The sequence below is a fragment of the Nelumbo lutea genome, chromosome 6 (genome assembly GCF_056320005.1).
Source record: "Nelumbo lutea isolate HS-2025 chromosome 6, American lotus-T2T, whole genome shotgun sequence".
Taxonomy (NCBI): Eukaryota; Viridiplantae; Streptophyta; class Magnoliopsida; order Proteales; family Nelumbonaceae; genus Nelumbo; species Nelumbo lutea.
The window spans coordinates 43,307,972-43,319,014 of record NC_142689.1 but is presented as its reverse complement, the minus strand read 5'-3'; the positions used below and the strand labels follow the sequence as shown (position 1 = coordinate 43,319,014).

General features: G+C 44.5%; 1 protein-coding gene and 1 non-coding gene across 2 annotated transcripts; one reads left to right on the top strand and one right to left on the bottom strand.

Moving 5' to 3' along the window:
* Positions 1-461: 461 nt before the first annotated feature.
* On the bottom strand, positions 462-569 carry LOC148848781 (small nucleolar RNA R71). The gene has a single exon (XR_016101606.1). It is a non-coding gene; the product is annotated as a small nucleolar RNA R71 (small nucleolar RNA).
* Positions 570-629: 60 nt separating this feature from the next.
* On the top strand, positions 630-2,204 carry LOC148848780 (uncharacterized). The gene is made up of 2 exons (XM_088951361.1): positions 630-755; positions 1,266-2,204. Exons 1-2 carry the CDS (start codon positions 630-632, stop codon positions 2,202-2,204), a joined length of 1,065 nt encoding a protein of 354 aa, XP_088807487.1.
* Positions 2,205-11,043: the final 8,839 nt, after the last annotated feature.

Here is an 11,043-nt window from a genome sequence, read left to right as displayed (position 1 = left end):
AGTGGAGAGAATCCCCTATGATCCCGAGATTGATAGAACCCTCTGCATCCGCCTTAGAGCTGCTAGACAAGTGAGAGCTGAAACTGAAGAGATGGCCAAACCAAGAACCATGATGGACTATGCCAATCCAACCCTTACCGGGGCTGCTTCAAGAATTGTAAGACCAGCCATAGCTGGCAATAATTTTGAGATCAAACCAGCCATAATTCAGATGATACAAAACATGGTTAAGTTTTGTGGCATGACTCATGAAGACCCAAATTCTCACATAGCCAACTTGTTGGAAATCTGCGATACTTTCAAGCACAATGGGGTGAGTGATGATAAGGTTACGCTCAGGTTATTCCCGTTTTCATTGAAAGATAAAGCCAAGACTTGGCGGAATTCTTTGTCGGCTGAATCTATAGCAACATGGGATGAAATGGCTAGCGTCCAAGTATTTTCCTCCATCAAAGACAGCAAAGATGAGGAATGACATCACCACTTTCTTTCAGCAAGATGGAGAGTCATTGAATGAATCTTGGGAGTGTTACAAGGAGCTGTTAAGGAAGGTCCCTTATCATGGACATCCCATATGGCTGCAAGTGAAAACCTTCTAAAATGGGCTGACCGAAGCCAAAAAGACCATTATGGATGCGACAGCTGGGGGTTCCATAAACAACAAGACCCTTGAATTTGCCCATGCACTCATAGAGGAGATGGCTGCGACAACTACCAATGGCACTCTGAGAGAGCACAAGTTAGGTGGTAGCAAGGTCTTCACAATGTGGATACATATATAGCTCTATCTGCGCAAATAGGTGCACTCAGCAAAAAGATAGATGAGATGCAGATGGCAGCCATGCATGTTCAGTCCGTGACTTGTGATTGGTGTGGGAGAGGTCGTATCAGCACTGAATGTCAAGTTGACAATCAGTTTATGCAGTCCCTAGAACAGGTAGATTTTGTTGGCAACTTTCCAAGGCAGTAAGGAAACCAGTACCCCTATGCCTTTAACCCCATATGGAGCAACAACCCGAATCAGTCATGGCCAAATCAGAACATGGTGAAGCCTTTCCCCCAAAACTTCAATCAGCCGGAAAAGAAGACTAACTTAGAGGAGATGATGACCAAGTTCATAGCTAGTGCTGAAACAAGATTTCAGAACCAAGAAGCATCAATAAAGAACTTGGAGAATCAAGTCGGGCAATTGGCACAAATGATTTCAGCAAGTACCGGGCACTCTACCTAGCAATACTGAAATAAATCCAAGAGAGCAAGTGTAGGCTATCACTTTGAGAAGTGGTAAGGAGCTGCCAAAAGTAGAGAAGAAGGCAAGGGTTGAAAACAAGGCAGATGCAACCCTTGAAACCGAAAGAAAAGAGAATGAGCAATCTGATCCAAAGAAGGAGATAAACCAACAGCCACAAGTAACAATTCCGAATAGGCTGAAGCAACACAAATTGGAAAAAGAATTCGGTAAGTTTCTTGAAGTGTTTAAGAGTTTACATATTAACATCCCTTTTGCTGATGCTTTAGCCCAGATGCCACACTATGAAAAATTCTTGAAAGAGATATTAGAAAATAAAAGGAAATTAGGAGATGTGGCTACTGTTGCACTCAAGGAAGAATGCTCAGCAATCCTCCTCAACAAGCTGCCCCAAAAACTGAAAGATCCAAGGAGTTTCACTATCCCTTGCACTATAGGCAGTTTGAAAATTGAAAAGGCATTGTGTGATTTAGGAGCTAGTATAAACTTGATGCCATATTCGGTTTTCAAGAAATTGGGATTGGGTGAACCCCAACCCACTAGAGTTGCATCGCAATTAACTGATAGATCCATCAAGCATCCTAGGGGAATCATAGAAGATGTACTTGTTAAGGTTGATAAATTCATTTTCCCAATAGATTTCATAGTGTTGGACATGAAAGAGTATGTAGATGTCCCTCTTATCCTAGGGAGACCTTTCTTAGCTACAGGAAGGGCAACAGTTGATGTTCAAAAAGGACAACTCAGCCTTAGGATTCAAGATGAGGAAGTAACTTTCAAAATGTCTGATGATATGAAACATGCATCTTCTAGTGTTGACTCATGTTATGTAATAGATATCATTGATGATGCAATTGTTGGATGTTTTCAGGCCAACGGTCAGCACCTCCTCAAACCACATATAGCGGATGAAGCATTGCCTATCCCACCACCTATTTACCTAGATGTTCATTGAGGCTACTAGGAGGTTGAGCTTTAGACCAAAAACAAGCACTTATTGAGAGGCAACCCAATGTTGATAAGTAGTTCTTATTTTCATTTATTTTTCTGATTTTCTTTTCCGTATCATTTGAGTTTCTTTTCTAGGATGGTAATTTGGTAGATTGTTGATCTTTCTTAGTGTTTATTATTCAATCTCCCTAGTTTTGTGTGGTTCTTAACAACTAGAGTTTACAAACGAAGGAGTCATTCCAGAGTTCAGATTACTCTTCAGGGAATTCCTCTAAACCCCTCTCACTACATGATAATGCTCTTCATGCAATTACCCTCATTGTTGGATTCATCTTCACTCTCTAAGACTAGGAACATTGAGGACAATGTTCATGTTAAGTGTGGGGGAGTTAGGCTATAGCTATGCACTTCAATCATTCCAACACATACATACATGCATTGAAAGGCCGAATAAACTGAAAATCCCCTTTAGATTAGTGTTGTTTATTAGGTGAATTTCAAGAGTGAATACAATGAGATGAGGGAAACTACAGTAAGTATCAGAATTTATTCTTGTGAATGATCCAAACTTATCACAATTCATGAGGTTAAGGGAGCTGAATATGACTTTCATCATGACCAGCCCGAACTTTCTTCATGTGTATGATGCACTTGACTGACATCTTAATGGTTATTCAAGCCATGTTCACATCTGAATTGTTAATGCATGAGGTTCAACAGTTGAAAAAGAAAAAGAAAAAGGGACAAAGTCCAAATGACTCCGTTGTCATGAACTGAATAGTAAAATTAGTGGTTTATGATATGAGTTCAGTCCTAACTCCGCTATTCCAAGCTGAATAGTAAAACTAGCAACTTGGAATATAAGTATTGTTATCTACCTCTAGCCTGTGACCAGTGTGAGATGGAGCATAAAATGCACTCACGCCAAAAGAGAAAAAAAAAAGAAAGTGACTAGTGTGAGATGGAGCATAAAATGCACTCACACAAAAAAGAAAAAAAGAAATTCCCCGTGTGAGATGGAGCATAAAATGCACTCACACTAAAAAAAAGGGGGAAAGAAAAGAATTCGGTGATGGTTGAGGTTCAAAGGGACAAAATGTGGTTGAACACTCCATTAGAGGAAGTGACACATTTGTAACCAAGCTCAAAGTAATGGTTAAATTGGGCGGTCAAGGAGCTAATTTACATATTGAATGGAAGTGAACGTTGGAGCATGAAGAATTTCATATTCTCCATTGCCTTGGCTCTTATGTATGTGATAAGAATGGCAATTCAGAGGAATGAATCAGAATACCTACACAAGTTTCCCAACCACTCAATGTATTTACATCCAAAATTCATCCGGTAAATGGTCAGAATAAGTGGGGATGATCAGTTTATGGGTGATGTCTTTGCTTGAGGACAAACAAAAGCTTAAGTGTGGGGGTGTTTGATATGTGTGCAAATTACACATAAATTCTAATGTTTCTGCATGGTTTTGATGCTGATTTGTGTAAATTCTTACCTCAATTTAGAATGATTTCAAAAAATTATCAAGGGAGACCAGCTTAGGGGAAAGATAACATAAAACCATGGAAAAAATGCCAAGTGGAGGCAATTCTGCCCAGTTGGGAGAAAGGCCCAGCTGAGAAGCCTAAGGAGGGCTATTCGGCCCATGAAGCCTAGGCAGCACTCCATAGGGGAACCCAAGGAGAGAGTCTAGCCGAATCTCTCAAAGGGAGCCCATTTGGCCCAGAAAGAGGGAGGCCCAAAGAGAAAGCTATAAAAGGAGAAGAGAAAGAGGGAAAAAGGGGTTCAAACTCCTTTGGTTCGAAATCCTTTTGGGAGAATAAAGAGAGAGGCACGCAAGAGAGAAGAAAGGGGGAGATTCAAGAAGCTTCAAGAGAAGAAGAGGTGCTGAATCCGAATTTGGAGAAGAAGCCATTAGAGGAGATCAATCTAGGTTGTCTTCCTCCTTGAATTCTGCGCAAGTGGTAAATTTCAGCTAGGGGTTTCATGATATTTTCTCACTTTATTCTTCTTGCTTGCTGCAATTGAATCATGTTTCATGTAATTTCAGAGTGTTAAATAGTTCCCTAGGGTTATTCGAATGGATTAGATTCAATCTTGATGTCTCTTGATTAGGATTTTAATTGTTAGAATAGCTAGTCGAATTGAATTTGTACCGAGCTATTCTGCTTGACCCTGGCGTTATAGTACCGAGCTACTCTTTGTTGATAAGCTACGGTCCTGATATTTGCAAGGTCCCTTACTTCGTCGAGTAGGTCGAGGTTGGTACGTAGCTCATCCTCATTTGCCTTGTTGTTGTATGCTTCCAGTCATAGCGAGGGAACCTCAATCTCAGCTGGAATGACTGCTTCAGTGCCATAGGTGAGGTTAAAGGGAGTTTCTCCTATGGTGGTCTTCTCTGTGGTTCGGTAAGCCCATAGATCACTGGGTAGCTCGTCTGCCCACAGTCCTTTAGCTCGGTCTAGGCGCGCTTTGAGTCCGAAAAGAATAGCTCTGTTCATAACCTCTGCTTGGCCGTTTGCTTGAGGATGTGCGATTAAAGTGAAGCTTTGCCGGATTCCCATGTCTTAGCACCAGTTCTGGAATTTGATGTCCTCGAACTAATTACCATTATCAGAAATCAATACCCAAGGTAACCCGAAGTGGCACACTATGTTCTTCCAAAAGAAGTTCTAAGCATTTCGGGTGGTGATTGTTACAAGGGGTTCGGCTTCTACCCACTTGGTGAAATAATCCACTGTGACCACTAGGAACTTCCTATGGCCTATTGCTGGTGGAAACCGTCTAAGTATATCAATGCCCCATTGTGCAGAAGGCCACGAGCTAGTGAGATACTTGAGATCGGCAGTGGGTTGATGGTGGATATTGGCATGCCTTTGGCACTTGTCACACTTTCTGACGAGCTCAATGGCATCTACTTTCATTGTCGGCCAGTAGTATCCCTGTCGTAGTGCTTTTTGGGTAAAGGCCCTGCCCCCCAAGTGTCCGCCGCACAGACCCTCATGAGTGTCGCAGAGTACGAGTTCAGCATTGGTAGATCGCAAGCAGCGCAGGTAGGGGAGTGTGATGGATCTTCGGTATAGTCATTCATCTATTATGACATATTTGGCTGCCTGACGCTCTACCCTTCTGGCGGTGTTGCGATCTGCAGGGAGGGTCCCATGTAGCAGGAAGCTCACAAGTGGGTCAATCCAGCTCGGCTCTGCTTGAACGATAGGAGTGACCTCCTCTACCCCCACCCTGAGAATGCTAAGCCGAGGCAAGTTCTCTATGTACACGGTTCTCATGGTGTTGTCACTGGTGCTAGCTAACTAGGACATGGCATTGGCCTCAGCGTTCTCCGACCTTGGGATTTGCCTGATAAAGTATGACTCAAAGTTGAGCAGGGCCTCCTGTACTTTGGCTAAGTAGGCAATCAGAATCGGTTCGCGAGTTTCGTATTCTCCTGTGGCCTAATTGACCATGAGCTGGGAGTCGCTGCAGATGATGATGTGCTTGGCTTTCATTTCTTTGGCTAGAGCTAGCCTGGCTATCAACGCTTCGTACTCCACTTCACTGATGGATGTCGCGAACTCAAAGCGCAATGCATACTCCAACTTTGTGCCACTTGGGTAATGCAGGACTATTCCAGCTCCGCTGCCCTACTGGTTCGAGGAGCCATCTACGTGAAGGATCCGGGGCTCCTTATCCCAGTTCGCGCTTGGCCTAACTAGGAGAGATGTCGTATTGGCTGCAACCTCACAGTGCTCAGACCCAACCGACCTAGGAGCATCAGGCTCGCCCAAACTGAGGGCCTCGTGCTCAACTGGCCTAGGGACTTTGGAGCTAAAAGTGCATTCTGCAATAAAATCTGCTAAGGCTTGGGCATTAATAGGATTTCGCGGCTTATATTGGAGATCATACTTGTTGAACTCAACAGACCACTTCATCAATCGACTACAGACCTCGGGCTTGAGTAAGACTTGCCTTAGAGGTTTGTTGGTGAGGACGACAATAGTGTGAGCTTGGAAGTATGGGCGGAGCTTTTGGGCTACAATAACCAGTGCATAAGCCAACTTTTCAATCTCCGAGTATAATGTCTCGACTCCCTGCAGCACTTTACTAATATAGTAGATAGGTCACTAGTACAACTCTAAAACGTCACCCTCTTCGGGCCGGGTAAAGACCGGTATACTAGCGAGGTACTTTTTGATCTCGTCAAATGCGAGCTGACAATCTTGGGTCCATTCTAACCCTTTGTTTTTCATAGCCTTAAAGAAAGGCTGGCAGTGATCTACCAATTTGGACATGAATCGGCTCAGAGCGGCTATTCTACCGTTCAACCTCTGAACCTCCTTCACTTTTCGAGGTGGTCTCATATCTATGATGGCCTTTATTTTGTCCGAGTTGGCCTCAATTGTTAGACAGTTGTATGCCCTTAGCTCCAATTAGAATGATGTACATTATGAATTTATTGTAAATGAATAAAGTACAAATTTGATTCATGTTCCTATGATGTGTTTCTGTGTAATACCCTTAAACTGGAGACTTATGAGACTCGTGTTAGTTTAGAATGTTCACAACCATTGGATAAGTCTGGGGAGATTTATCCTATCAAGGCTGACACTGGTGTGCTACCAATTGTTGGGGTGGCCTATCTCAGCCGCCAAGGTGAGACCCAAGGCACATGCAGTGTAGAATTAATTGAATCTTTTAACTGGACCAGATTTCCAGTATTGCCCTGGACCTTGGAGATTGATGGGCAAAACTGAAAAGTTACACCTGATCCCTATACTCAATTATGATACTACACTAGGTGTCGGATTGGGTTGTCTTTGAAGTGTCAATCAGTGAGATCCTTAACAGGGTTCAAAACCTGGGAATGTTGGGACAGTCTGAGAATTCATCTGAGTGGGTGATCATAGTGACAGGATCAGCCCCTTTGTCAGACAAAGGTAATGATCGGGGATGCACTCTCTCTGATGGAAACCAAGACTGTCGGCAGCCGGTTTCAATCATTGAGATTTTTTTGCAAAATATATTTTATATGAGATATAAAAGTATATATATTATGGTTTCCAAATGTTTGCAAAATGTTTTAATTCCCGGGATCCATGTGAGTAGAGAGTGCAGCACTGTTCCTTGCAGCCGAGGGAGAAGTCCTCTCTTGTCGGGCAGTGTTTAATCATTATGGATTGAAAGGTTAAGTGTAAGACCATTGTGGGTAATACCTGATGGACTAATCTTGCATCTGCCCACAGTCCCTGGGTGTTACAAGGTAGCTTGGCCCAAGGACCACTTAGGGTAAGTGTTGGGCCCATAGAGCCCATGTGATGGGTTTCAGGGGGTGCATTGTCCATAACAGTGTATACGGTCAGGCCTTGTAACTAAGGCTGGGCAGAACCCATGTGGCTGATGTGTAGATCAATGTTTGGGTCCAACGCCATACAAGGAAGCCCAACTAGGCAGAGTTTGGAAGGCTAAGTGAGCACATAACCTTAATGGGCCTAAAGCCCATTTCGAACTGGGTTGATTTGATCAGTTAAATAAGGGGCAAATTCTAGGATTGGATTAGCAGATAGGCTAGGGCCTTAAGCCTATCCACTTAGAGAGTCCAGATGTGAATGTGATTCAGATCTGGAAACTTCCAAATGAGGTTAGGAGAAGGCTGATCTAATCTGCAAATAAGATAAGGGTTTACCCTTATCACTTAAAGGGAATTCTGATCAAAATATGATTTGGATCAGCAACTCCTAATAGGATTAGGAGCTGATCCCATTAAGATTATAAAAGGAGGAGGGGGCGACAGCTTTTAGACACACAAGTTCATCACCTGTCTTCAGAGCTGAAATCACAGAAGAGAGAATTCAGCACATCTGTGAAAATTCTCTCTTGCCGCCTCCTTCCTGTCGCCGCCTCACCTGTCAATTCGATCTCCAATTCAGTGGGAGAAGTTAGGATTGGATCTTGACATCAGTTACTTGTGAAGGGACTGATAGGAAGTTGTGCTCACGTGCCATCATGCTAATTCTTGCGAAGGATTAGGTTCTTTGGAAGAACACTGTTGATTCTGCTCCATCCTGCACTGCGCCATCTTCAGTGGGAGCAGTCTTTGGATCCTTCCTTGGGCGTGAACACCTTCGTTGGGAGATATTATTTCTCCATATTAGGTATATCCCTCTCCTACTGGTTTTGTTCAGATCTGGTTCAATTTATGGTTCAAGATTAATCCTTGAAAAATATGATTTTTCTAAAATAGGGAATACAATTCCCAGTAGAATGGAGAGAAATTTTTGAAATTCGCCCATTCTATTCGCAAAATTTGGGCATCCATACGATGGATATCTCATCCCATCATCAATTCCACACTGGTTCACAATGTACCCCAGGAATTTGCCCGAGGTGACTCCAAAGGCACACTTATTCGGGTTCAACTTCATATTGAATTTACACTGAATTTTAAAAACTAAGTTCAAGTCTTGTATTAAGTCGCAAGAAAGCTGGGTTTTGACGACCATGTCGATTACATTACATTCCACCTTTTGGCCAATCAATGGCTCAAATAGTTTATTTACAAGTCTTTGGAAGGTTTCCCCAGAATTTTTTTAATCCGAAGGGCATGACCTTGTAACAGTACAAGCCAAACTCGGTTATGAAGGCAATTTTCTCTTCATCGGTTGGGTCCATCCTGATCTGATTGTAGCTTGAATAGGCATCTAGAAAGCTCAACAACTCATGCCCCAAGGTCGCATCCACTAGGTGGTCAATACTGGGGAGTGGGAAGCAGTCCTTTAGGCAAGCTCGATTCAAGTCGGTGTAGTCGACGCACATGCGCCATTTACCATTAACCTTGTTTACCAGAACGGGGTTGGCCACCCAGCTCGGGTAATGGACTTCCCTGATGAAATTGGTTGCAAGGAGCTTCCCGACATCCTGGTCGACTGCCCTCCACCGCTCTAGGGCTAGGTTGCATTTCTTCTATCTAACGGGCCTAACTACAAGATCAGTATTAAGCTTATGAGTTATGATGTTAGGGTCTATGTCGGGCATCTCCGCCGCGGACCAAGCAAAAACATCTAAATTCTTAAGTAGAAAGCGTACTAGTTCAGATTGCAAGGGCTTCTCGATGGAAGCACCAATCAGAAGCATTCGAGAAGGGTCTTCTGTCAAGGTTGGGATAGAGACGGTCTCCTCCGTAGGCTCCAGCTCGAGGTTGTCGGTCACCTTGGCTTTTCCCTTGAGGGCGGCGATGTAGCATTTGCGAGACTCAAGCCGGTCACCTTGTGCTACCCCGATGCCGAAGTCCATGGGGAACTTCATGGCCAAGTAGTAGGTGGACACCACAGCCCATAAAGCATGCGTAATCGGCCAACCCACTTTGGCATTGTATGGGGAGGGTGTTGCGACCACCAAGAAGTCGTGGTTGAGCCTCACTTTGGCATTGTACGAGGAGGGGGTTGCGACCACCAAGAAGTCGTGATTGAGCCTCACAATGCTAGGCCAGGTGCCGACTTCCACAAGTACTGTCACCCTTCCTAGGGGCTGAACTTCCACTCTGTTGAAGCCCACCAGGGGAGTTTTCGCGGGCCTTAGGTCGCTCTTCTGAATCTGAAGTTTGTCAAAGGCTGCTTTGAAGAGGATGTCTGTCGAGCTGCCTGAATCGACAAGGACTCACCTGACTTCGAAGTCAATGATCTTCACCTTTATGACGAGCACGTCGTCATGGGGGAAGTGGACCCCGCGTGCATCATCCCTTGTGAAGAAGATGGGGTCTTCTGTCCTTGGTCGCTTTAGAGGGTTTTGCCCTTCCCCGCCGATCTCGTGAGCTGATGCGCTAGCTGCTGCTGAGGTACAACCCGCCACGATCGAGCCTCTGACTATAACATGGATGATCCCCCGAACTGTTCTCTCCTCGGGGGGCTGCTTCTGCGGTTGCTCCGCTTGCCTATTGGACTCGGGGGCATTTCTACTTTGCTTCCCTTGTCGACATGCTTTACTATTATTATTATTATTTTGTACAAAATTTTGTAAGTATCCGCGATGGATGAGCTCTTCTATCTCATCGCAGAGGATTTTACAACTTTCAGTACTATGACTGTGATCTTTATGAAAACTACAATACAAATTTTTATTCCGAGTGCTAGGGTCGGCCTTCAGCCGAGGTGGCCAGTTCACATATGGAGCATCCTTGATCGCCATGAGGATCTCAACCCGCTTTGTGTTGAGGGTGTGTAGTCCCTTTCTGCTGCAGGAGCTCAGGAGGGCTGAACTGGCCTCACCCCCTGAGCTATGTCTTTCTTCTTCCTGCCATTTCCCTAAGACGGGGGTTCTGGCTCCCTCTTTCTTTTTTCTGGGGCCTGCTCGCCCTTCTGGTTGATCTCCTCCTCAGTCCCAATAAATCGATCCGTGAGATTAAGGAACTCGATTACAGTTTTGGGTTGGTTGACAACTACGTGCCACTTGAACTCCTTATGGGTGATACCTCACTTGGCTACTATGAGGCAAACTGCGGGATCCAGGTCGGGTATCTGCAAACAAGCATCATTGAACCACTTAATGTAGCTTCAGATGGACTCCCTTTCCTTTTGCACTATGCTGAGGAGGCTCTCTTGAATTCATGGGCACCTCTTGCTGGTGACAAAGTGGGAGGTAAAAACTTGCACAAACTGCGCCCAACTTCTTATCGAGCCAGGCGTGAGGTTTCGGTACCAGGTGCAGGCCACTCCTTTGAAGGTAGTGGAAAAGACCACACACATGCAGGACTCGCTGGCTCGTGCTAGGTGCATCTGGGACTGAAAGGCGTGTACATGGTCATTTGGATCGAAAGACCCATCATACTTTTCTAGAGGAGGGAG